Here is a 27865-nt window from a genome sequence, read left to right as displayed (position 1 = left end):
ACCATCTGAGGTTTGACTTCACCTGACTTCCATCCAAACCAGATTCTTCCCCTAGGAGAGTAATCATTATTATCCTCCCATTTCCAATCAAGACCAAACCTTGTCCTGACTTTATCAACATTGTTTCTTCTAACTCTTGTCTCATGCAAAGCAATGCAACTAATGTGAAATTTATTTAAGAATCTTTCAACTTCTTTCTGCTTAAGAGGGTCATTCAGCCCTCTCAGATTCCAGGTTGTAATAATCATCAAAAAAAATAAGGTTTAGGTACCTTAGCACTCCCAGGAGCACATGAGTTCTGTCCACTTTGATGGAAATAAACAACTTTGGTAGCTTGGTAAGCAGCCTGCTTCCCCTTATCCTTAGACTTCCTAGTAACCACTTTCTATACTCCTTCCTCATCATTCTCTTTAGTAGCTGATTGATGTATATTAGGGGTAGTTACAGGTGTAGTCTCACTACTTAGATCTACTACAATACTAGGATCACCAGTGACCACAATAGGTTCACTGGGATCTACTAGCACTGGAGGATCACCAATATGAGCATTTTGTTCTGTAACCTGCCCTTTTTCAGCCATTGCTTGGACTTTTGGCACCCACTTCTGCACAAGCTTAGGCATACTCTTAGGTTTACCCACATGTACTTTACAATTATGGCCCACCTTGAGACATTTTTTGCAATAAGGGGGCAACCAGTCATAAGTCACTTTCTGTTTGAAAGTGGCACCATTAGGGTCTTCAATCTGTATCTCATTAGGAATCTTCTGTGTAACATCCATTTCAATAAGTATCCTAGCAAAGGAAACTCTTAAAGCCTTAGAGGTACATTCATCCGCGTACACAGGCATTCCTAAAAGGCTACCAATCCTACTAAGAGAATCACTACTCCAGTAGTGCAGGGGCAGATTAGGCAACTTAACCCAAATAGGAATGATTCTCAAAACTTCATTATGAAAAAATTGACGAATCAAATAAGACCCCACATGACTATATTTTTTCTTATAAATTGAAAAAAATTAAGAAGATTATCTCTTAGTATGAATAGTATCAAGATTCTAAGTGAGAACGATAAAAAAAAAATAGAGGGAGTATCTCTTAACAAAAGACAATGTCTAAAATCATACCATGACCAACATGAATGAACGAGTTAAACCTTGCCTGAGTATGAGGTCAGGGGCGGGGTAAATATGGGCCAAAATAATGGTGGCCCTGTACAATTTCCTTAATAAGACCCTTCATTTGTAGCTCAAAAAAGATAGAAGTATAAGATTCGTATTTACATCTAGCTAATGGAGACTATTTTCAAAAGTTTAAGCAACAAAACTTTGATTAATTTCATGTTCTCATTGTTCCTTCCCTTACACTTTTACTAGTGATTCAAATGTTTTATTTTGTCTAATCTTTAAACAATTAAAAATAGATATATTATATGGCCCTTATATTTTGGGAACGCTATTCCATGATCGTGATTGCATGGGCCAAGAACCACCCCTGTATGAGGTTACAATCTATGATCACCATACTAATGGTTATTTTTACCAAGAAATTTGAAAAAGGAAAAAAAAAATGGAGCTTATGATCGACAAAGCATCAAAGACACCTTACTGTAGAAATATATATAACGGTTAATGTCTGGAAGAAAGAGAAGAGAGAGACACCTAACCGACCTAGGTTACGACCCATTTCAATTCTAGGTCCCTTTTGGTTGATATTTACCTATTTGGTTGATAAGAATATAATCAACGCTCTTAATTACATTATATAAATGTGGTTGCATTACATAAGACTAGTTTTTTTTTTTAAAAAAAAATATATATATGCATGTGATTCTTTTTTTTTTTTTTGAGGTACATGAGGTACTAGTGGATCCCTATCTCAGGGAATTATCCACCAGAAACCTAAAACTAGTAGAATCCCTATCTCAGGGAGAGACTACTAGATATCTAAAGTACAAGAAAAAAGAAAAGGAAAAGCTAACACTAGCTTCTCAAGGAAGCTTTACAATCAAATTTCGCAACTAAGAAGCAAGCCCAAGGCGGTTGAGGTGGCGGCTCACTCGCTTCAGCTTCAAATCGCCAGATCTGGAAGACGAGGACGTTGTCCAGGTCCTTTTGATGGTAGGGACTATGAGTGGCGGACTATCAACCACCGAGCACGGCACCGACAAGATCAAGGATAAGTCGGTGGTGGCGGTAGAGTGGATTTTTAGAATTTCGGAGCCAAGCCCGGTCTGAAGGATGAGTCGCTTCAGATCTGGGCATGGTCTCTTCTTATCGGTTGCTGAGCCACCATCGGTGGCGGTCGGATTCGATGTTTGGCGACATCGAATTGGGCAATAGATGTAGTCGGTGGAAGAGCAAATAGATGTAGACAGATGGTGAGCACAAGGTGGAGGCTGAGTGGTGGAGGGACAGAAGTAGAAAGGCGGTGAGAAGGCTGAGAGAGAGGCGGTGGAAAAGTGGGCTGAAAAGAGGGCGGTGGGGATTCAGAGAAAATTCTAGAGAGAAGGGAGAGCCCTTCTCTCTAGAACCTCCTTCATCCATAAGTATATTTTTCCTTCTACATGTGATTCTTATTGTTTAGACTTAAGGTTGTATATATCAAAATTGTTTGATAAATACTCCTACCTTTGTTCTTTTTCACTTCCCACTAGTCTTTTTAGGGTGTACAATTTTTTCTATTCTTCCCATGTTTATTTTCGCCTTGTAATATTTACCCCATATGACCTTCGTGCTCCACTATTGACCCTTATTTTTTGGTTTCTACATCATTTATTAAAAAAAGGAAATTATCAAGAATAAGCAAAACTTGTGGAGGTCTTGGCTATTCATAGGCTCAGGTGACTAGTGACCTAAACAACTCGTAATTTTTGTATTTTTTCAATTTTTTCCCTTAGACTTCTCTCTCCTCTCTCACTCCCTCCTCCCCATCACAACCAACACCCTAGCTCCACCACTACAAAAACCAACCGAACACCCTACTACCACCCAATAACACACCGGCAATACTCAGCACCACCACCACCCATCATTTCTACCTCTTTCTCTATACTTCAAAAGCCACCACCACCAATCTCTCTCTTCTTTGCCAAACACCACCAAACTTTTTCTCCCTCCTTCGTAAGCGTAGGGCCCCCAACAATAGGCAAAACAACAATAAGCTTCTTCGAATATGTTACCGTCGTTGTGTGGTGGTCCTGTTTGCTAGAAACAAAGCCTAGATCGAGTGACGAAAACACCCCTGTCCCTGATGATAATGACAATGCTTAAAAATTAGCCCATGAGCAAATATGATTCTTGAAAGTGGGCCTGACGTTGGGCTTGTGCATTAAACGTCGACCATGGGCCTGCAAGTGTAGTCTATTTTGGGCCGAACGACATGGAACATGAAAAAGACGTACATGTTGTGCGTGGAGAAGAAGAGCGGGAAAGAGTATGTAGGATAGCGGCGGGAGTGCCGGTGTTCGCAGGGAGTAGGGGAGGTGTTCGCAAGGGGTGGCGGATGGGTTCGCAGGAAGAGGGGGCGGGGAAGGGCGTTCGCAAAGGTGGGGCGGGGGAGGGTGGGTGTTCGTAGGGGTGGAGGGAGGGGAGGGGATGGTGATGGGTTTTGGGTGGAAAAGAATCAAAGAGTTGGGTTTTTTTATATTTTTTTTTATTTAATTAATGTTTAAAATTTAAATAAAATTAAAATTAAAAATTTAAACCTATAAATATAAGATATATGGACAGGTGACCTATAATAACCAAGTTGTTTACCTGTTGAACTCATTAAAAGATAATAGTTTCATAAAGTTTGCTTATTCAAAGTTTATCCAAAGTCTGACCTATTTTGAGCAAACCGCCCAAAGATTGTTATATTCTTAAAAAAATTTCAAAAAAAATAGTATATATGAAATGAAGTGATGGTTGATTAATAAACAATGAATCATAAAACAGCTGAACTGAACTGAACTGAACTGAATTGAACTGAACTGAAATGAATAGTGATATGTGAGGATAAAAGTATTGTCCGAAGCTGAACTGAACTGAACTGAACTAAATTTGAACTGAACATAAGTTGGGGAGAACAAGCCTTAATGTTAATTGATGTCTCCTAATAAAACCCGAACGATCAAATACAAAGGGAAAAACCAAAAGATCTGAAACTTGACTAGCTAAGATAACATTTGAAAAATGAGAATTGAGAATATATTTGAAAGTTTGCTAGTCCTATAATTTAACGCTTTCTCTCTTCCTCCGTCAATTTTTAGTTTTGACTCCCACAACGACTTGGATGAAATATTCTACAGTACATTCCTGGTGAGGCATTATTTTCAATGATCATATTTAGTTAATTCTCAATCCTAACTACATGTACTACATTCTAAAGATTGATTGATTATCTTGTTGTTTCTATTCGCAGCTGATTAATTAAGTTAGTATGATGGGACAAACTATAGCAACAGGACAACTAGAGTAACTACTGATAAAACAATCTAATTACTACAACAAAGGCTGTCAATCAAGCTAAGTATGTATCACCCATCATGAAAAAAATTTCTATAAAGAGTAAGTTAGAAACCTAATTAATAATAAAATAGTCAAGTTCCAAAAGCAGACTTAATAATTGATGTCACATACAAATCGCACGGTTTTGTAAAGGATAAATATAATTAGTATAATAATAATAAGGTGGTGTAGCCTTTTTAATGACATTTGCAAGCCAAGCTTTAACCAATTTGATTTGATAAGTTTAGTTGTTTAGGATGCACTGTCCTATTCTTTTATTTCATCCTCTTTCGCCTCCATCTCTTTTTCTTCTTACCAAACTTTTTTGTTTCTTTAAACATGTTCCTCCCACTTTACTTCGTATTTCTGATGAATTGCAGATTTTGCTTTGTATTATTTTTTTTTTTTTATGTTGGTAAGATAAAGGACCCTGAATAAGTACCTCGCTTAAGTATAACCAGTCAAATTTACAGATTAGACTCTTTGAAGAGAGGGGAAAAGCCCCTAGTGAGATTTGATCCTATAACATTAAAGTCATGAGACTAAACCTTTACTACTAGATCGAACCTTGTTTGATACTTTGTATTATTAATTAGTATGTTTGTTTGTAGAACTACATATACATAGTGTAAATGTCACAGGACACAAGTGGTTTAAACATTCAGGAGTGGGTAAACAAATTGATCTACTTTAATAAAAATGATAATCAAATTGTTAACATAAAATATTGTTTGTTTGGAGGAAAAAAAACAACAAATTTAAGGTGGCACAAACTTACAATAAATTATTGGAAAATTTTGATACCAAGCTTACTTGGTGTAGTTTGTTGGAGATTTGTCTTGTAACTTAAGGTCATAAGGTCATTCTTCTCAATGGAGATACTTGGGAGTAGCCGAGTAGGGATTCCCCTTACTTTTCCCCTACTCTCAAGTGTCTGGCCCGCATATGCTAGACTAAGAACATCATGCGGGTTCAGGTCTAGATAGGATCCTTTTTCTTACTATTAAAATAATTAAAAGGAAAAAATTGATTTTATCTTGTTTTGGCGCATAATAAGTTAAACCTAAAAATCGCAACAAATCTTTTGTGTTGCTCGTTGCATGGGGAACAACCATGTAGATGCGTTCATAAAAGACAAACTAACTATACTAAGACATCAGTAACACTTTCATTTACAAGACCCTTAACAATTGCAGGTAACCCAAAAAAATATAAGTAACTCCAAAAAATATAAGTAACCTTATTAGATGGATGAAGTATCTCCTAAAATAAGTAACCCCAACAATTATCAGTATCCCCGACTATAGTAATAAGTAACCCCTAAAATATTAATTAGTTACTTCAAAATACAATAATCTCTATTATATAAGGGAAGGGGGGAGCAATGGTGTCCTCTTTTGAAACGCCTATTTTGCCCCCCTTCCCTTTCTAAATTACAAAAGGATTGTCAAAATCAAAATTGGCACTCAAATAAAACTACCGAAAATAAATTTACAACACTCACTCACAAATCACTTAAAAGAAGAAACTTTACAATTCACCCATACAATTTAGAAAATCACGTTATAAAAATCACACAAATAACTCAAATAATATAAAAACTTTATTAAAACTTAAAATTAACATACAAACTAAAACTAGCTAATAACCTAGAACGTCAATACATACTAAAACATTTACAAAAATTTACTTACAAATCACTATTCTCAAAAACCATTCACAATTAATGGTGGGTCATGATAAAAAAAATAGAGGTGTATTTGTAGTGAAATCAGAATTTAGAAGTTAGACAAGGAAAAAAATTATTTACTTTTTATAGGTTTCTATATATAATGAAACTTTTACATATATTTGGACCTATTTTTTTCTATTATATATATAGCGATTAATTATCAAGGTAAAAAGGTTTATGTAAAATATCATTCAAGAATTAAAGTAACATATCTCTATTATATAAGGGAAAGGGGGACTATGGTGTCCCCGAATGAAGAGACTGTGGTTACCTCCTTCCCATTCTAAATTACAAATTCACTTACAAATCAAAGGGGGCTTCAAACAAAAATATCAAAAATATAATTATAACAATCACTCACAAGTCAACTAAAATCATAAAATTGCATAATTTATATTATGCAAATCACTAAAATGAGGAAACTTTGCAAAAACTTACTACAACTTATGAAAAAATTGACTTGAAATCAAAGTGTCTACTTTCTTTACACTTTATGAAGTACTGTACTTAATTCAAAAATCAACTAAAAAATTATAATATTAGAAATCATAAATAAATTCAATAAAATTTCTATTTTGTTCATAGAATTTAACTTTGAAAAGTAAAAACAAAAAAAAACAAAAAAACAAAAAGAATGGTGAGAGACTTAAGTGATAGAAACTAAACTAATCAAATTTTGCAACTAAAAATAATTATACTTCGTATGTCTAATGTTCAAATTTTGACTCTTATGACGAAGAAAATTGAGTTTTCGTTTTAAAAAAAAATTCAAGCACGCATCGCGTGCAAAAAATTCTAGTTAACCTTATATGTGAAGTGGCTACAATGTTAACTATAGGTGTGCAATTTAGGGGTGTTCGTTTCGGATATTCGATCTGATTCGAAATTTCGGATATCCAAAAATTTCAGATCGGGAAAAATGCGACCTGAATCCGATCCAAAAAAATCGGATACCCGAAAACTCAAAAATTGAATTTTTCAAAGGAAAAGTTCATAAAGTAAGTTTCAGATCGGATTGTCGGATATCCAGCCTTTGAAACAGATATCTTCTTATATTTCGGATCGGATATCCAAATATATCCGAAAAATCCAAAAAAAAAAATCTCATGTTTCAGATATTTTCAGACGAAAATGAAAATTTCTGGATATCTGATCCGAAATATAAAAAATCGGATCGGATATGGGCAACACTCACCATTTTATAAAGCTTCTACCTACGATATGGGCAACACTCAAGTCTTCATTATACAGGCAACAACTCTACATCAAGGTTTCTTCCTAACCATTCAAGATAAAATCCAAAATCTACAAATAGAAAGCGACAACTTGCTTGTTGTGAATACTGTTCAAGGTCTTTGGTTCCCCCATGGCAAATAGTACACCTCATTGAAGACATCAAAACACTTTTCAAATCCTTTAACAGTTGGCGTATCAGATACATCACACAAAGGCAAATAAACGAATGAAGCAGCAAATTGGAATACTAATGTGGGCCACTTAACTATAAGTTGTTTTCGTATAAATACTTGTAGTAATTCTGCCTTACGTACTATTCTTGTGAACATTACATTAGGATAAAAACAGCAACAAGGTTCCATAAATCTATATCCCTGAAACCAAGCCCCCCCTGCATCTTTTGTTCTACAAATACTAGCTCAAGCAACATAACTTGGCTTAGTATCATTGTGAGTGCCTGACCAGAGAAAGCACCTACAAATTGAGTTAACCTCCTTCAACACAGATTTGGGAATGCTGAAAATTTCCCCCCAATAGACATGGATACTCAATAAAACACTATTCACCAGTTGTGCTCTGACATGGCATATTGCTCAGGGCAAAGAAACTCTCTAGGTAAAATGGGTTAACAACATTTACATGAAAGGATCAAATTGGGGATCTTATGAAGCTCTTAGTGCTTCTAGTTGGGCATGGAGGTATGTGTGTAGAGCCAAGAATGATATGAATCTGAGAATGCAAGGGAGTCGGTGGCTGCAAGATTTGAATTTTAGTATTAAGAAGCTTTACAAGACCATGCGTGCAAGTACTAATCCAGTTTAGTGGAGCAAATATGTTTGGAATTGATTCTCTATTCCCAAACATCGATTTATTATGTGGTTGGCTCTTCAAGACAGATTGAAGACTAAGAAGAGGCTCATGCAAATATGTGTTTATGCAGATGCAAGATGTTATCTCTGTATGCATCAAGATAAAGATCTTAGTCACCTATTCTTTGGGTGTATTTTTAGTAGCAGATGCATCCAAGCTATTATGAGCTGGATTGACATTAAATGGCAGGGTAGGAGCTTAATGCAGTTCTGCAGGTGGCTGAATAGCAGATATAAGGGCTCTGGTTTCATAAGGAAAGTCGGTATTGTTGTTGTGATAGCTACGGTGTATATGATTTGGAAAGACGAAAACTTAGCTTTTTGGGAAGGTAAAGTGCACACTATGGATCATACTATAGATGAGATTAAATATACTGTAAAACATAGGATTATACAAATCATTAGTGCAAAGATAACAGATAGAGATAAATGTTGGATTGAGAGGCTCTAATTCCTGGGCATGTCCAGGCGTGTTGTGGTGAGTGGCTTTTGAGCTCACTTTAGGTGTATGGTGTCTTTGGTGCTATCTTATTTCTTAATTAGAAAAAAAACGATATATTAGGAGTTTCACTTGTGCGAATAGTCTCCTAATTTTGATTCTTCCTAATTCTTCTTACATATATAAAAAACCTATTCGCTATTTACCGTTCGTATTTACTAAAAATCACCCCTATTTTTTAAAAAATTTTCCTAAATTACCCCCTATGTATATTCACACACTCTCTCTCCCCTCCTCTCACTCTCATTCTCACTTTCTTTCACCTCACTTCAACCACCACCATAGGAACCACCACCACCGAAACCACCACCACACCAGAACCACCACCACCGAAATCACCACCACACCGGAACCACCACCACACCGAAACCACAACCGCAATTTTTTTTTTGAAAAATGACACAGAGGAAACGAAATTAATTTTCTTTTCCTCTATGGAGGAAACAAAAATTCATTTCGTTTCCTGCATGGAGGAAACGAAAATCTGCTTCATTTCCTCCATGGAGGAAATGAAAATCTGCTTTGTTTCCTCCATGGAGGAAACGAAAATTTATTTCGTTTCCTCTGTGTCATTTTTCAAAAAAAAAAATCGGGGTAGTTTCGGTGTTGGTGGTGGTTCCGGTGTGGTGGTGGTTCCTGTGATGGTGGTCCCGGTGTGGTGGTGGTTTCGGTGGTGGTGGTAGTGGTTGTCCGTGGTGGTTGGGGTGAGGTGAGAGAAAGTGAGAATGAGAGTGAGAGGAGGAGAGAGAGAGAGTGTGTGTGAGTGAGGGGTAGTTTAGGAAAATTTTGAAAAAAATACGAGTGATTTTAAGTAAATACGGGCGGTAAATAGTAATGCCCATAAAAAAGCATGAAGTATAAATTTTTTTAGTAAGAGGAAGGGGACTCAGTTGAGGGGAAATAAGGAGAATTCCTCATATGGGTCCCACGAAGTTTGATCCTTAAAGATTAGTGATGTGAGGTGGAAAGCGTTGCCACTACTCCACTACCTCAACGGCTCAACCTCTTGTAAAAAAGCATACATGAGTGGAGACTGTAACGTATATACACATTGATACACAATACATACACCTATGGGTAGGTTGCATATTATAATTTCAAACTAGCTAGTTATTAGGCCTGGGCTATACCCCGGGTAAGAAAAAAATTTCATTTATTAATATGTTACTTTATGATAATAGCACTAAATACAACTTAGCCTAGTGGTTAAAACTATAGTATATGGAGTTAAGGGTACTTGAGGGTACTGAACTTTGAAAAAAGTTTCAGTTAGGGTACTGAACTTTCAAAAGTTCCAGTTAGAGTACTCAAATTGGACGGACGTTACTTTATGGAGAATTTCTCTCAAATGCGCCGTTTGGTGCATATTCCTAGGCGTGTGTGCCACATGAAACACCACCTAATGATTAAATTTATTTAGGCGGTTTATTTGGTGGCTTTTATTATCAATTCTATGTCTTCTCTCTTCTTTCATTGTCCTTATTTCTATTGCACACCCTTGTCCTCTTCATTTATCAATTTCTCTTCATTTACTCCATTTTTAAACATAGTATGTGGCCAGTACCACCACCACCAAAATTCCCAAGAATAACTGAGACTCTGCAGACGGTATATTCTTCTTCATTTACTCCATTTTTTTACAGATCTTCATTTATGTCTTTTATTTTCCTTTTTAGTACTTTTTGGTTACCTTTTTGGTTGTTGTGCGTAGCTGGAGTAAAAAGTAATGTTTTTTTTCCTTTCTTGTTTAAAAAGGCGATTTTTGGAACTAGTTTAAGTTGTTTTTTGTTGAATTTGTTTGTTTAATGTTAATGAAACTTAGGGTTTGATAATCAGGGTAAAGTTAGTAAATTATTTTTTTTCGTAATTGGGGTTTGGGTTTTGCAGAAGTAACATTGTGTGGGTGTTAATTGTGTTTGAAGTTTAGTTGTTAAAGTTAAAGTATAATTTATAAAAATTAGGGTTAAGTGAAACTTAATTAATTTTTTTTTGTAAATGAGTAGGTATGGAAGCTTTACGCCATGCACACCCTCTATGTTCGAACCAAGACGTCCTAGTGACCCACATATTCACTAGGCTAAGGTGGGAGGATCAGATCAAGATTGAGCAAACCTGTAAAAAATGGAGGCTGTGGTGGAGACTCAGATCTTATGATAGTAGTTTCTGGCTTAGCGATCGTAGGCACACTGAGAAGTGGATATTGGATGATATAATCTTCAGCAATGGGAGGGACCTCCATGCTTGCTTGGATCAACAAGGACATGATGGCGTACTTTAATGGGTTCCCATGGTTGTTCAAGGAGGATTAAAAAGGAAGAAAGTTAGTTTTTTTGCTTTTTTTGGGTGGGTTTTAGATTTTTTTGCCTCTGTCATAGCTGTAGGAAGGGGAGAATGTGACAGCCACTGACTTTATTTAGGGTGGTTGTCACTGCTATGACAGATTTATTTTTGTGGTTGATATGAATGCAAGCTCCAAAAAACTTAAGTTTGTTGGTTTGTTAATTGGTTGGAGCCTGCCAAATTTTGTATGAATGAATGCTATATACTATTTACTCTTTAATTATATATGAATGGTATATATGGATTCTACAATATCATTGTTTCACCATTCCTTGCACTTAATTTAGTATATAAATGTTTATATGACAGATTCTATGGAACTAAAACCTTGCATTATTGTGCACCATGGTGGAGAATGGTTTGTTAATGGTGACATTAGATACGATGGTGGTCAAGTAAGTGTGTTTGAAAACTTACCTGATAATGTTGATGTTTCATAAGTAAAACAAATCAGAGAAAACTTAAGTTACAATAACATCATTAAGCTTCATTTTGTTGATCCTAGGAAAGACTTTAGTACTGGTATTAGGTTCTTAGCCTATGCGAAGCAATTATTTGATCCATTCTTAGCAAAGTTTTTACAATACAAGCTTGTACCTGTGTACACAGAAAATGCAATGGTTAGGCCATTTGGGGTGGGTAATGGATGGAAGGAGTTGGGTCAAGTCAGTGTGGTGAAGGGTCCTTAGTGCAATTGTGTTGTGTGATGGATGAGGCATTGGTCTCCTGAAAATACTGGCCATACTAGACATGATACCCATGTAGATATCGATTATGATACAGAAGGCACATACGAGGATGATGATGAATTTGTTAATGCTAGGACCAAAGTGAGTGATGACTAGAAAAAACAACAGTCTTATGAGAAAATAGAGATGTTAAAGGGAGTATCTGCAAGTAAGGGCTTATGTGAGAATTTGTTTGGAGGTGACTTTGAAGGGGATAGTGATCTTGACACTCCTAGTGAAGATGAAGATGAGGAGTATGGGTACTTAGAAGCTGCACCTTCAAACAAAAACACCCAGTTCAGCAAAGGGGTAGATGGAGGGGATGTTGGAGTTGATGTAAGTTTTTTGTAGGTCAACATTTAAAATGCAAAGACTTTCAGAAAAGCATTATCTACTAATTGAGATTGGGAGAGAACTACCATTCATAGGAATGACCCCAACAGGGTAGGGCTAGATGCATCAACAAGGATAAAGGATGTCCTTGGAGAATTTGGGCTTCATTGGAGAAGTAAGAGAAACTTTATGGTGAAAACTTTGGTGCCCAATCACACTTGTGGAAGAGCCCCTAAAAAAAAATACATGAGAGCTTCTTGGATTGCTAAAAATTACAAGAGAAGTTCAAAATAAATCCTTACATGAGGCTACAAGATATAATAGAGACAGTCTGGCTAGAGTGGGGGATTAAGGTGAGCAGAGTTGTAGCATACAGAGCTAGGAGGAGGGGGCAAAGTTTGATTGTAGGGGAGTATATGGAGCAATATACCTTGCTGCCAAGGTATGCTGCAGAGATACAAAGAAGTAACCGGGAAATACAGTCATAATTAAGATGGATGGAAATGTTTTTGAAAGAATTACATTTGTTTTGAGGCACTGAAAAAGGGGTTCTTAGCTGGATGTAGGCCTTTTATATCTCTTGATGGTTGTTTCTTAAAAGGACCCTATGGTGGACAACTTTTAGTTGCTGTTGGAGAGATGGGAACAACCAAATGTTCCCAATTGCATGGGCAGTAGTAGAGGTTGAATCTATTTCTAGTTGGACATGGTTTTTGACACTTTTAGGGGAGGATTTGAGATCAAATGAAGGTGCTGGTTACACTTTCATGTCTGATCAGCAGAAGGTTTATTGAGAGCTGTGTCAGATATGTTTCCCCAAGCTGAGATAAGGGTATGTGCAAGGCGTGTGTACTGTAACTTCAGAGGGGTGTTTGGTGGTGGTCTAGAGTATAGGAAGCTGTTCTGGATCATGGCAATACAACAGAAAATGAATTTTTGTTAACATAGAAAAGATGAGGATAATATCTACTGCAGCTGCTGATGATCTCCTAAATAGGAACTACAAGAAATGGTGTAGAGCCTTCTACACTCCTTTGTCTTGTTGTGATAGTGTGGATAACAACATGAGTGAGGTTTTCAATGCCTACATATTGAACTCAAGGCATAAACCTCTCATAACTATGTTGGAGACATCAGGGAGGGGTTAATGGAGAGGCTTCACAAGAAGAGGGATGAAATAGGTAAGAAAGAGATGTTGTTGTGTCCAAGAATACAACAGCAAGTTGAGAAGCACAAGATTGGTGCTAGGGGATGGAATGGACTCTGGGATGGGGGGTTCTGTTATGGGGTGAGGGAAGGGGCAACATAAACAAAATATGTTGTCAATTTGGAAGCCAGAACTTGCAGCTGTAATGGATGGCAAATCAATGGGATTCCATGCAAACATGCAGTGGTTGCAATTTGGAACAAAGTTGACCAACCAGAACATTATGTTAACCAATTCTTCACAAAAGAAGTGTATTTGAAGGCATATGACTACTTGTTGGAGCCTCTAAATGGAGCAGAAGAGTGGCCTAGTTCAGAAACTTTGGTCATTGCACCAAAACTCAAGAAAGTGAACAACAGGCGCCAAATGAAGAGAAGGAAGACAGTTGGAGAAGTTACAATTACGGGGAAATTGAAAAGAACAGGCTTATTAATGATATGCAGCCTATGTGGTCTTCAAGGGCATAACAAAAGAGGTTGCAAGAATGTACATACAGAGTCTTTGCACAGAGTGGGAGCACTAATGTACCCATGCACCATAGAGGTGTAGGGTATACACCTACCCAAGTGGCTACCAAAGAGTTGCTACTCTCCAACCCCAACCACCACAGCAGCCACCACAACACCCACCACAACAACCACCACAACAACCACCAAGTCAAGCCCCAAGTCAACCACCAAGTCAACCACCAAGTCAACCAATCAATCACACAATCCCACAAAGAAGAGTAGCATATTATTCAGATTATGAGGGTGAGCAAACAATATATTCATTCAGCCAAGACTACTCATTCAGTCAGTCACAACAAGAGAAGGGTTCACAACCTTCACAAACAATAACTAGCCAAGCCTTACAGGTATGTGATTTGATTGAATTACCTCACATTTTCTTACCTTATAATCTGTTCATGTATTCTGAATTAGGTTCTTTATATTCAGGACCTAACAATGGCTAAAAGGATACGAAGAAGAATTTAGTTTAAAGGTAACTTTTATTTAATTAATAATATGCTAGTACATAGCTTGATATAGTAATTAGAGTCCTAAATAAACCCCTTACATAGTTATATATTGTACCATAAACAAACAAGAACCAAAAGGAGTACACAAATCCAAGCCCTAACACTCATACATCCACCCTTTTTCATTTTTAACATGATATATTTTGATTCAATCTTCCTTGCCTTTTCATTTGATGTCTTCAGATTGTGCCTTAGCAACATCACTTCCCTTCTAAGCTCCTGTTTCTCCTCCATTAACCCCAAAATCACAATTTCTACCACTCTATAGGCTCTTCAACATCACACCCTTGTATCAGTCTCAACATCGTAGTCAGGGGATGCTACAAACCTTCTACCAGGGTTGTCCCTTGTCCAGGCTCTGATTTTGGTTACAACAAACCCACAATGACATCTTTTGGGAATTGGGAGATGGAACCATAGCTATTTCTTGACATTATGCTGCCTAGGTGAACAAAATACTAAAAATTAAAATTCACATTCGTAAAAGGAAAAAAACATTAGCATTAGGTATAATTTTCCTTAATGCAGTTGCTTTGTACCTGATTAATTGAAGGTGACGAAGTTGTTATTTTTTTGCTGCTGATGGATGAACAACAATATCTGATTTTTTTCGTGTTGTGGAAGTTGTTATTTTTGCTGCTCCTGATTTCTTGAGAGAGGATTTTTTGGATGTTCAAATATGTCTGTTAATATGGTTCAGTTTAAAATATATATGTTCATTTGTTACCGTTGAAGAATTTCGCTAGCTTTTTTGAATTAAAGGGTACTGAATTAACTGTCCCTTTGTATTTCTTGCCACGTCACTATGTATTTATTGCCACATCACATTTCACTTTTAATTTTTGGGCTGTTAACGGTAGAAAGCAAAGTTCAGTACCTTAGACTAACGTCCGTCCAATTTGAGTACCCTAACTGGAACTTTTGAAAGTTCAGTACCCTAACTGAAACTTTCTTCAAAGTTCAGTTGCCTCAAGTACCCTTAACTCATAGTATATGTACTTGAGGTTTTGGGATCAAACCCTATACTATGCTATTTCTTAATTTAGTTTTTTTTTTTGTTTTCGCACACGTTTTAATATATTTGTATAAATATTCAAGTCTCAGCTCAACTAAATTAGAAAAATTGAATATAGTAATCGGAAAAGAAAGAAAAACTATTTTGAAAAGACCTTTTGTATTCAAACCATATATACACACTACATGGATCCACCACTAAATACTGAAGTCCTTTTCAATATACCCAGAAAAACAAAATGTCAAGCTTTATAATACTCCCAAAACCCCTGATCTTTTTCTACTTAACACAATATAATCAAAACTGTCAATTAACGTAACGTCTCTCCAAAGATTTCACAAAACCCAAACTAAAAACTCCACTGTACCTTTTTATTGTGCTTTCTTTGCCCCTATTTCTTTTCTACTTCTCTCTCACTCTCTCTCCTCTCACCCTCACCGACCCCACTCTTCTTCACTGCATTCATCCTTTTCTTCTTCCTCCAATTTTATCGCCGGAAAATTAACCAAACAAGTGTCGAATCTAGTTCTATTTTACAGCATCTGTTCTGGGTTTTTTGCCCAAGTAAATTTTACAGAAGATTCTTAATTACCCACAAATTTATTGCTGAAAAAATAGTTGTTTTGTGGGTTGGGAATGCTAAATCTACTCGAATCTTCATCTGGGTATCTCACATTTTTGTGGGATTTCACGCATTTTGTGCAGATTTTATGGTTTGAACCCCCGAATTTGAGAATTTGAGAAGGGTAATTTGTAATTTTTGATGTTTTAGATGATAATGGTGGCTGCCATTTCCACAGTTTTGCAAGACCCATCAAAAGGTTCATCTCAACAAGGAAGTGGAGCTCATAGTAGGCCGCCATTGTTGCCGTCCGAGAGAGAAAATGGAGTTTATCATCATCAGTCGAGAAGAGTTAGGGCAAGAGAAGTTCAGTCAAGGTACATGTCAATATCTTCAACTAGTTCATCGTTTTCAAATAGTAGCACAACAACAGGTACAACTACAACGAATTCGACATCGAGTTCATCGACGTCGTCGTCGATTTCTAGAAGGTTTCCCTCCCCTGTAGTAACGAGGAACACCAATAGGAGTTTATCTACCCCTAAAAGGTCTCAATCTGTGGACCGAAGGCGATCTGGGACCCCAAAACCTACACCTGTTGGCAATGCTGGTGAAATTTCAGCTGCCACTAAGCTTCTTGTCACCTCAAGTAGGAGTTTATCTGTCTCTTTCCAAGGGGAATCATTTTCGCTACCGATTAGTAAGACAAAGGCTGTGAATCAAGCTAGTAGTAATAGTAGTAATAGTAGTAATAATAATAATAATACTAATAGTAATGCTAGGAAAGGCACACCTGAGAGGAGAAGAGGTACCCCAGTAAGGGGGAAGGTTGATGGAGGAGGAGATCAGGTTGATAACTCGAACAACTCGAACTCGAATTCAAAGCCGGGTGATCAGCAACGATGGCCTGCTAGGACCAGGCAGTTAAATATGCTGTCAAGGAGTTTAGACTATTCTAACCCTGAGAGTAAGGAGTTTCTTGGATCTAATGTTGTGAATAGGGCTTTAAAGGATTCGTTGCTTGACGAGAGTAGAAGGGTTCTGAATGGGATTCGGGGTGCCATGGATGCTAATTCAGTGAATGACTCTTCTGTTCCTTCTGATCTTACGGCTTCTGATACTGACAGTGTTTCTTCTGGTAGCACTTCTGGAGCACAGGATGTTAGTGGGGGGTCTCATGGGAGTAATGGAGGTCGTGGCATTGTAGTTTCGGCGAGGTTCTGGCAGGAGACGAATATGCGATTAAGGCGACTACAGGATCCTGGATTGGGGTTGTCATCAAGTCCTACATCTAAGTTTGTTGCCCCTCCCAAGTTGAGCCAGTCCAGAAAGTTCAGTGATGGGCCTATGTCATCGCCCAGGGCAATGTCATCACCTATTCGAGGAGCTATTAGGGCAGCTTCACCTAGTAAAGCTATGAACACACCAGCATCTTCACCGATGAGAGGACTAAGTCCATCTCGGGCAAGAACTTCCATGGGTAGCTCTTATGGTAGTAGTCCTTGGGATTCACCATCTGTTCTAAGCTTTGCTGTTGATGTTCGAAGGGGGAAGGTTGGGGAGAATCGAATTGTTGACGCACACCAGCTGAGACTTCTTTATAACAGACACTTGCAATGGCGGTTTGTAAATGCTAGAACAGATGCTGCCTTGTCACTGCAAAGACGAAATGCGGAGGTACACTACCATCATCAGTGAATTCATCTTTTGACTTTTTTTTTTTCCTGATGTTACCAATAGTACATTCTTTTAAGAAAGATACGTAGTTTGATTAACAGATTTAGCCAATAAGGCAATAAGAAATAGTATTTGGATACTGTGTCTATTTGGATCGGAACATTTACTCTGTATCTGATATCACTGCAAGGATAACTGCATGCTAGTGTCTTTTTAATAGAGCTTATAACATGAAGGGAGAAAGTGAAGTAAAATGGTTTTGACTGAATGTATTAACCACTTCTAATACAACCATGCAATATCTGTTTCACATATTTTTTAGGTGAACATAGGCTTCTGCTTCACTATTTCGTTTTTGCTTTGTCTGGTTTCCATCATTTGCAAATGTGTGTTTGTTTTTCTATTATTCATGCTTTGGTGACCATCTGTACTGCATGGCAGCTGGCTAGAAATGGCAATCATAGACAAATTCCCAGTTCCTGAAATAAGTTCAAGTTCAAGAACAAAAATAGCAAAATAATATAATTATGTTGTTTGGCTATCATTTCTTATAGATGACTTTTCCTAGGATTATCAGTGGTCTTATTGTTATCTTGAGACGAAATAAATATGGGAAGGGGAAACTATGGGTTTGTTCCATTCAACTCTTTTTCCCAAACTTATCTTAATGTTTTGTGAAGTTTTCTAAACTTTTGTGAACTTCTCTTCAACTTTTCAGAACTTTCTGACTTTCCTGAATTTTTCTTCATATTTATACTTTTTAACCTTTTGGAACTCTTTATTTTTTTTCCTAAAAATATGTTGAACCGAATCGACCTCAAACTTTATAAATAACCTTCTATTGTCATTTGTGAGGAGTCTATCTGGTTCTGTGACTGTAACAGTTGGGTATGCCCATGTTAAAAGTGTTCTCCTGACTAGGGGTCGCCCATTGATTTCGTGCTTAGTGATTTTCACCTGCTTAGAAGAAGAAGCCTCTGTTTTCGGTTTTTGGTTGAAAGATTGGAACTCTGGTTGGGCTTTGGTGTGATAAATTTTCGTGCTCTGTCTTCCCTAGGCCTGACAAAGTTATTCTTGATGCTAGAGAATAATTCTCATATCTAAACGTTTGAAAATTGAAGCTTAGCAATAGTGAAGGAATTTAAGATAACAGCTAGTGCCTAGTGCTACTGAGGAGATGGCTTGCCACTTATTTTGCATTGTTAGGCAAAGCAGACTCTATTCTGTTATTTAGGTGTCCTGTACTCTTTTATTGTGAAATGAAGCCTACTGTTTTTGTGAAAGTAAAGATAACAGTCGGATAACTGAATGTACTCCAAAGAGGGAGAGAAAGAGCAAGTGGCAGTCAATAAACTTGTTCCTTCGTCTCCGCTTTATGATATCACTGCATTTTCAGATTCCGCTTTATGGAGTAATAACATCTGTCTATCTATCTTTTCCCCTTTGATTTTAGATTTCACCATACATGAGGGGGTTAATGATGAGCTCGTGCGCAAAGAACAAATGAACTCTTTTTTTGTATCTATTCAATCATCCATTGCTAGAAGAACTACTCTCGTTACGTTATACCTATTTTAGCAAGCAATAGATGATATCTTACTTTTTCTGGCCGACATTCTCTCTTCCGTGTGCTCTATCTTGAAATATTGGAAGTTGCTCATTATTTATGATAAAGATAGCATATGAACCAACTTTTACACTCTATCACTTATTGCATGAAGCGGTATTTGTATAATAATTGAGTAGTTCGTCAAAGAATGGGGGAAGCATTGACATCTATATTCTTCTTCTTCTTCCCTACTCCTTAGTGCTATATTTTCTATAAAAAAGATTGTGATGATGATTATCTCTTTCATGTTAGATAATCTCCTTGAATATGTAGCAAGTGCTTGTGTGGCTGACATAAAAGTTGGGAAAGTATAAGTTCTTGAGAAGCAGAAGAATGTGAAGCTGTTTGGTTCGAGAATATATAGGAAGTTGTACTTAAGAGGAAGTTCTACTTTCTTCAATATCGAAAAAGTTTCTTACTTAGGTGCCTTTAGGTAGGTTCTGATAATCAACTAAACAACAGTTTTTGCACTTCCTAGGAAGTGGACTTGGATGAAATTGTTTTAGGAAATAGTATTTCCTTTGTTCAACTTAAATTTAAACATAAAAAATAAAAATAAATTCTATGTTAAATAAGTTTCCGTAAAGCTTTTTGTCATTGTGCACCACAGACACAGCAAAAGCCAACCCTAAAGTTTTAAAGTCACTAGGCAGGTCCACTACATGAATTATTTTTCTAAAGGATCAAGAAAGGAGCCTAAACCTGAATGCTTGACAGTTGACACATATTTTTACTTTGTGTATTTTATTTGATACTTCCTTCTTTCCAAATAAATCGCAACATTTGGACTTTTCACATTATTCACACTCCCTTTTGATCATCGGTCATGTTATGATTTAAACCCAAGGATAAACACAGTCCCTTTGAATCTTGTTAGATTCGTTTCGATATATATTATATACTTTTAAAATACAAACTTTTTATAATTTTTACTTATATATAATTAAGGATATAATGTTCGTTGGGAGGTATAAAACTCTACATGTTGCATCTGCATCTCCCTGGGTTATTCTTGCTGTTCTTGGAGATAAAAGTGCATATAGTTTTTACTTTTCGGTTCATCCGGATGCCTTGTGCACTCTACTAAAAACTTGTACGTGAGGTTCAAGTTGTAGTAATTTTTTTTGGAAATTTTGGTAGGTGAAATTACAACAACATTGTCTAGCATGGGACCTATAGTTTAGAACCTACCCAAAACCCCCACTCCCTTGGCAAGAATGAGATCCACGACATGTGGGTCGAAGATGGAAGGGCTAACCCTACGTGACACTTCCACCCATCCACGACATGTTGAGTTAATACTTTTGTGTTGATAAATAAATTGAAGTGGAAATAGAAAAAGTAATACTAGATTGAGCAATTTTTTCTTAGCTTGTAAACCTTTCATATGAGCATAAACAATGGTTTTCAGTAAGATGGAGTTGTAGAGGGGTGCTTTGCACATGCGAGTTACATATGACTTGTAACTATTAGATATGTGGAGTAGGATCAAAATCTGTTATGCTCATTTTTTGTTTGAAGATGTATGTCTGGAATTCTCTTTGTGTAACTTACTATCTGTGTACAAGGTCATTTGCATGTACTATCTTGTGAACCTATAGTAAGCTATTGTTTTTGGCTTTCTACTATGTTGGTATAAAAATGAAAGAAAGTTCTATAGGCAAGTAATAGTAAAGGGAAAAGAAATTGGAGCTCATAGTAGTGCCTAGAGAGTGACAATCATTACATTAGGACTATGTTACTTCGACTTTTCTATTATCTTATATAGTACATGTGTCATATACACTCAACTAGGGTATGTTATTCTTACAGGACACAGATTTTGGCCCCAACACCTCAATCATCTTGATCCACATTTCTGGAGGATGTCTATAAAAATAGATGGGAAGGGAAGAAAATCATGCACTATATAGTTAAAATGGGTTTGAGTTTAGAATTCTGAATAGAACTAGCAAACATATCAACCTAAGTCCTAAAGTGTGATTAATTGTGTGATGAAAATACAAAATTATCAAGAATGAGGAATAATGCTTCATGTTCAATGTCCTATTCTAGACATAGGTTCCCGTGTCAGACAGCTAGTTATATACTCGTTCCCCAACAATAATACCCTTCTTAACATAACACTAGGATTGAAGAAAGGAAGTATCAAATATTGGTTGGTAACATGAGATATCAAGTACGATGAAGAGATTTCAAGTTATTTTGGGTTGTCTAGGTGTTAATTAACAACGTGTCATGCTTTGGGTTGCCTAGGGTCGGTCAACAACACGTGGGATTAATAATGGAACCTCTTGGGTTTAACAGGATTTGTCTCTTTCACGGGCCGGGTACCTAACTATAAGGTCCTCAGGTTTCAGGTGCTGTTCAAGTGCGCTGACTTATAGCACCAACTTGGATGCGGGTTTGTTGGGTCTGTTCGAGGTCAGTTTAGGGTAACTATCTCTTCTGTTTCAATCGGTTTGAGTCATCTTTGGGTTTGGGTCCAGGTTAGTTTTTGATAGTTTTAAGTCTCTAACTAGAATTCTCCTCTCTGACTGGATATTTATTACCTCAAGGAAAAAGTAAATAGAAAAAGAAAAGGAAGTTAATATAAATGATGTAAGTGATATTCACTTTACAGCTGTTTAGCAGAAGGCTAGTGTAATCAGCTTTCTAACGATAAGACAGTTGTCCGTATTTAGGCGCATCCTGAAAAGAAACGAAGTGTTCTCTAAATTTTGTTAAACCATTTAAGTTCATATATTCCTGATAACCATATACAATAAGATGCATTTGGATCTTGCAGAAGAATTTGTGGAATGCGTGGATAACAATAACTGCTCTACGTGAATCTGTCAGACATAAAAGAACACAAGTACAGCTGCTGAGGCAAAAGCTGAAGCTGAGTTACATCCTTCGGGGACAAGTAAGAATTATGTCCTTCACCTCGTGCTTGTCTTAAATAATAATGTATATATTCTTGTTCATTTTTTTTACTCTCCCTAATTTAATAAGTTTCTAGTTCCTAGTTAATGTATGTGGTTATGTTTTGGGTCAATGGTTGAAGGCTTGAGGAACTGATTAACCGACATTGTTTCATTTGCAGATATCGTATTTGGAAGAGTGGTCCCTTCTAGATAAAGACCACTCCAGTTCCATGCAAGGAGCTATTGCAGCATTGAAGGCTAGCACCCTCCGCCTTCCAGTAGTTGGGGGAGCAGCTGTATGTTATACATTTTACTTAATATACAAGGGCAGAAGAATGCATACAATACATAGAATTTTGTGATGATGTTTCTATATTTGCTTATAAATGCAGGTTGATATTCAGAGTGTGAAGGAAGCTGTTAGCTCAGCAGTTGATGTAATGCAGGCAATGGCTTCTTCAACATGCTCTCTCTTAACAAAGGTACACTCTTTGCTTATCATATGTCTCCTTGCTACTAGCTTCTTTGCTTTGTAGCAGGCTGAAATAAGCTTTGAGACTGCAAAAGAAAAACTTTAAAGGGACTAAGTGGCTATCATGCTGCTTAAAAATTTGCATTTGCAAGGTTTATCCCCAGGTAAATTTCCCATGGAAGTGCTCATGGAGGAGAAGATAAAAAACCTTAGGGATGGTGATGGGACTTCAGAATATAGAAAGCTATCTGAACATGCTGGTCTCTGTGCTCCTTGACTGGTGTCCGATGTGTGTCTTCATGTTATTCTTTTGTTGTCAGCTCCCCATTCCTCTTATTCATTTATAAGCAGCAAATAAAGACTTAGTCTGTTCTTTCACCACAAAACAATATGCTTGAGGAAAATTAGTTTAGATAAGATCAGGTAACAGCCAAAGTGTTCAGATACGTTCCAATAAGGGGGAATAAGTTCAGATACGAAATATCTGGGTGTGAAGGACATAGGCTTAGTTGCAAAGAAACCTTTAAGTGACATATTCAGCAAGTATGCTGTAGTTGATTTATACGAGGTGTCCTGGAAAAAAAGATGAATTGGAAAGGTTACGGACATGGAAAACTGGCTAAGTGCCAACAACAGGTTAGTCTTTGTTGAAAAATGCCGTTGGAAATAGGAAGTTAAGACTCACAATCTACAAACAGTGCTGGTCAATTCGTCTCACTATTTCAATTAGATAGATTTGGATAGTTGGATTTGTGGGAAGTCTGTTGCAGAGGGGAAAATCCATTAGGTCCATTTTATTTTATCTACGCAGAGATGTCAATGAGTAAATAGAGGATAAAATTGGTTCTTAGGTGTAATGATGGTTTATGAAATGACTATTGCTATGAACATTCCAACTATATAGCATTTAGAATTTGAGGATTGTTTTAGAGACTTTACTCAAATAACAAAACAATTTGATTCATTAAGATGACTGGAATTATCTTTATAAGGAGGCTTTTTGCACGTGATATCAAGGGATTGGCAGAGATTCTTGTATTAGAAAACCTAGAGTTCTTTCTTTTCCCATGTCAGTACTGATCATAAAAAGGTGATTTCCCATGAAAATTCTGATTGAACTTTAAGAAATTTCAATTTGTGTATGAATCTCTTTTCATTTCATTGATGAAAGAGCAATATTCTGTTATTCATACACTTGGTGATGGTTATGGTTAATGTATGATCAAGATTTAAAGTAATTAGGTACCAATATTGTACTTGGAAAAATATGGTTTAATACAGAGACCCCTTTGTTGCTCTTTAGGTTATGAGTTGTTCAACTTATAAATATCTGAACAACAAGATATTAGTTAAGCTATGGTAAGCACTTAAGCTAAGATAAATATCTCGTGTTCTCCAAAAATATTAATAATTAGTGCAACTCAGTGTTACCTAATTCCCCCACGAATTGAGAGAACACTGGTGCAATGATGCTTTAACCAAATTAAGTCCATTGCAGCAAAATCAAATTAAGTGTAGCAAACATAAGTTAAGGTCGGCACAATAAGTATAGTTTAGCAAAATAAGTTAAGCTACGTAAGTTCAACAAATATTAGCTGATAAGTAATATGCTCTGTTGTTTGCTTATTTTTTTCTTTGGTGATAGAAGTAATGTGAACAGACAAGTCGCTTTCTTCTCTGGCTTCAGCGGCAAGATTATGATTACCCTCAACAAGACTGCAATGCAAAGAACAGACATACTAACACAAGTACAGTTAGTACACTTCAACAACATAATTGCCTATACCAGTATTTGTCTTTCTTGGATGACTATAGAGATCCTATCATTGGGAGATCACCACACTTTCTCCTCATACCTGCACAATGGTCTTGTGAGCGAGACAATTTACACTTCTTGATGTGCCAATCATTGCCATTGTCCACTTCCCAAGTTAGGTCAAATTAAGCCTCTGTTGCATCACTCTTTCAATAAACTACCGTATGCACGACTGAGCACACTCTGTTTCCTCATATTGACTAAATCCTCCTTGTTTTAGACTTTTTAGTGCTGTTGTGCAAGGATGGTTGATAGGTCAACCAAATCCTCTCTCCTCGTCTTAAGTTATGGAATCCTGCAAACTAACATCATTGGGGGCTTTACTTGTGGAATACTGAGCTTGAGACTGCTACTTCATAATTTGAGGGTGGGGGGGGGGGGGTGGTTCAAGATTGGTTTTTCGTGGTTGAAGGTGCAAACATTCAAAAGTACATTGAATAAAGATGGAAAAATTGCTAGTTATCCCCCTGCTTCAATTTTTCCATATCTGCATGTGGAATTCTCAAGAACAAAAGAGCCTTTTTTCGTTAATGAAAGATTGGTTTTACTATCATGGGGTTTGTTATTGAGGGGCACTTTGTGTTTAACACCTTCAACTTATCTCCATTTCCACTCTTTGCTGAAGGGACTTGAGTAATTGTCTTTACCACATCCACATCTTGAGGTGTAGAGCTCAATTCTTGACTCTTTGAGCACCCTGTACAAAGTTAGCTACTAATCTCAACATCTTGAGGGAGCCAATAAAATATTATTTTGCCTAATAATAAATTTGAGCACCCATAATTTTAAGGAAATACTACCTCCGTTTCACAATACATGTACAATTTCTGTATGGCAACAAACCGAGGGTGAGGAGAAAGGGGGTTGTGAATTTGTGATTGCATTTCAAACGCATGTGATTATGTTTAAAGAAGGGGATATATTGTGAAACATCCAAAAGAAGAAATGATGTATTGTGAAACATCCAAAAGAGGAAATGGTGCATGTATTGTGAAACGGAAGTAGTATTAGGTGAGAATACAAATTTTTAATCCATTATTATTCTTGTCTCGAGGATAATTTTCCAATCAAACCAATTAATATAAGAACATATAATAGCATAAACAAACATATAGATAAAGAGTTCGTAAATCTAGAAAATCTAGAACAGGCATTTACTAATTAGACATTTAGTATGCGTTGATTTTATTTTAATATCAGCAAATAATTTATGAAGGAATAATGTTTACAATATACTATAAGACAAACAAATGTTCTTTTTAACAATAATAAAAAATAACAAATATAGAATACTTTTGAAATGCTATATTAGAACTTAGAAGCTGAGAGATGTAGTTCTGGGCCTTCTAGTCAAATTAGAGAATGGTAGAAGAAAGATAAGCTTACAAAAAAAAATCAACTCACTACAAAACTTAAATTGTTAAAAATAAATGAAAAGTTAAAAAGGAAAAAAAAACTAAGCAAAAACATAAGCAGAGAGCATTAGAGCAAGCGCACAAATGAAATAAGTTAGGGTCACAGAAAAAGGTAAAAGAGTTAAGAAAAAAAGAGGGAAAAGAAGAGCCAATGCGGGGATTCGACCACGAGATCAACATGATCGCTTCGCTTTTGTTTTGCAAGTACATTACCCCGCCTGTGCTGAAACAGATATATGCAACACTAGTATGATAAAAAAACTTATTGGATTTTTGGATCCATAGGGTGGGCCAAGGCCCCCGGGATCTCCTCGGATCTGCCCCTGCTTTGAGGAATAGCTAAAATGAATTTAAGCTGAGAATTACTGGGATGTTACTTGTTTATGGAGACCTCCGACCAGAGGTATATGACTTTTTCGGGTATTTCACATAATTCCTTTGTATGTTGGATATCCTTATGGTTGATGTTCATTGTTTTAAAATCTACATGGGCCCCCTATTTGGACGAGCTTATATTGTTGTCTTAATTTGTAGGTGGAGGAAGTGAATTCCTTGGTGGCGGAACTATCAAAAGTTGCTGCAAAGGAAAAGAACTTGCTGGATAAATGTAAAGAAGTGTTGTCCATGTTAACTTCCATGCAGGTTAAATCGTGAAACTTGATATTCTTCTGCTCTTGATGCATATAAAATTTTAATCCGACATTCTCCTGAAACAAGTTTATTGTTGGGTAGCAGGTTAAAGATTGTAGCTTGAGGACACATACATTGCAGCTTAACCGCTCACAGTTAGCCTGACAACACGTCTGTAGAACTAATCACGGCTTGACAATTTGATTTTAAAAAAATGCTAACACACACACAGACGGCTTCTCTGATGGTAGAAGGAAGCAGCAACAGGAGATAATGAGAAGAGATGGATGACTTTATTGGATCTCGTCAATGGCATATTTTTTTGATGTGCCAAGTTGTGTTTTGTGTCTTCTAAAAGCAGTATGTATCTCCAGTAGCAATCTTTTCCTCCGTGTAACTAGTTGTATCCACGGTTAGTTTTCTTTTCTGTTCCATTTCTTGGGTGAATTATGACATGTATGTAAATAGCGTAATTCCTGAGTTACTTGAATAGTTAGTAGTATGTATCTATGCCATTGCCTGCAAAATTTAATGCCTAAATGATTGCCTTGAAATTCATGAACTGATATCAACATCGAGCCTGAGAAGTTCAAGTCTTAAGGTAAGTTGGTGTTAGTTATATATCTTGTATGATATACTTGATGAAGTTCACATAAAACAGTGAGACATCCATCATTAACATCTGGTAACTATGTGGCAAGTCTGGCAAATTTGGAGCTTCCGTTTCCCTTCAGGCATTTTCTCTCACCTTTCTGCTTTATTTCATTTCTTCGTACATTTTCAAGCTCAGAATCATGGGTTAAAGACCAGTTCTCCCAGAAACACCTGGCTGTCAGAGCATCATCTTCCTTAGACTGGGAGGACATTTTCACCTTTCAAAACATCCTTCTCGACAGGTAGTCTAGGCGCTGCTTGTTCTGGTGGTAGTCTAGTCTCGACAGGTAGCCGTCTGTGGCAAGTCTGACTCAAATCATCTTATGTATCCTTATAACTGCGAACTTCCCAAGGGGATTAACCTGAATTTGCCTGCCTAAACTGAATGCCTTGTATTTGCTTGTTCTGGTGGTTCGACAGAAGGTAAACTTGGATGTCATCTCCTAAGGCTTGTGCTGGGTGGTTTGATAGAAGGAATACTTGGATGTCATCTCGTAGGAACCTTGTTTTTTTTTCCTATCACATCTTCATGCAAAGAGTGAAATTTGTGCCCTTCAATTATATCTTAAAAATTGAAGTGACCACTAGTTATATAACCAAAAGATTTGGGCTACTAATTAGTAAGATCATCTTGTGATGTTGGGTAAGTCTA

The 27865-nt window shown here is 36.8% G+C and overlaps 2 protein-coding genes across 2 annotated transcripts; one reads left to right on the top strand and one right to left on the bottom strand.

The window, feature by feature from the left end:
• Positions 1–385: 385 nt before the first annotated feature.
• On the bottom strand, positions 386–11064 carry LOC104901625 (uncharacterized). The gene is made up of 2 exons (XM_010689214.1): positions 10938–11064; positions 386–945 (listed from the first exon to the last, which is right to left on the bottom strand). Exons 1-2 carry the CDS (start codon positions 11062–11064, stop codon positions 386–388), a joined length of 687 nt encoding a protein of 228 aa, XP_010687516.1.
• Positions 11065–15767: 4703 nt separating this feature from the next.
• LOC104901606 (QWRF motif-containing protein 2) lies at positions 15768–27121 on the top strand. Its single transcript, XM_010689194.4, has 6 exons — positions 15768–17708; positions 22106–22225; positions 22406–22522; positions 22619–22708; positions 26464–26571; positions 26665–27121. Exons 1-6 carry the CDS (start codon positions 16242–16244, stop codon positions 26722–26724), a joined length of 1962 nt encoding a protein of 653 aa, XP_010687496.1. The 5' UTR covers positions 15768–16241; the 3' UTR covers positions 26725–27121.
• The last annotated feature ends 744 nt before the right edge of the window (positions 27122–27865 follow it).

Source organism: Beta vulgaris, chromosome 8 (assembly GCF_026745355.1).
Source record: "Beta vulgaris subsp. vulgaris cultivar EL10 chromosome 8, EL10.2, whole genome shotgun sequence".
NCBI classification, from domain to species: domain Eukaryota; kingdom Viridiplantae; phylum Streptophyta; class Magnoliopsida; order Caryophyllales; family Amaranthaceae; genus Beta; species Beta vulgaris.
The sequence above is the reverse complement of the archived record's forward strand: the minus strand, read 5'-3'. Positions and strand labels throughout refer to the sequence as shown.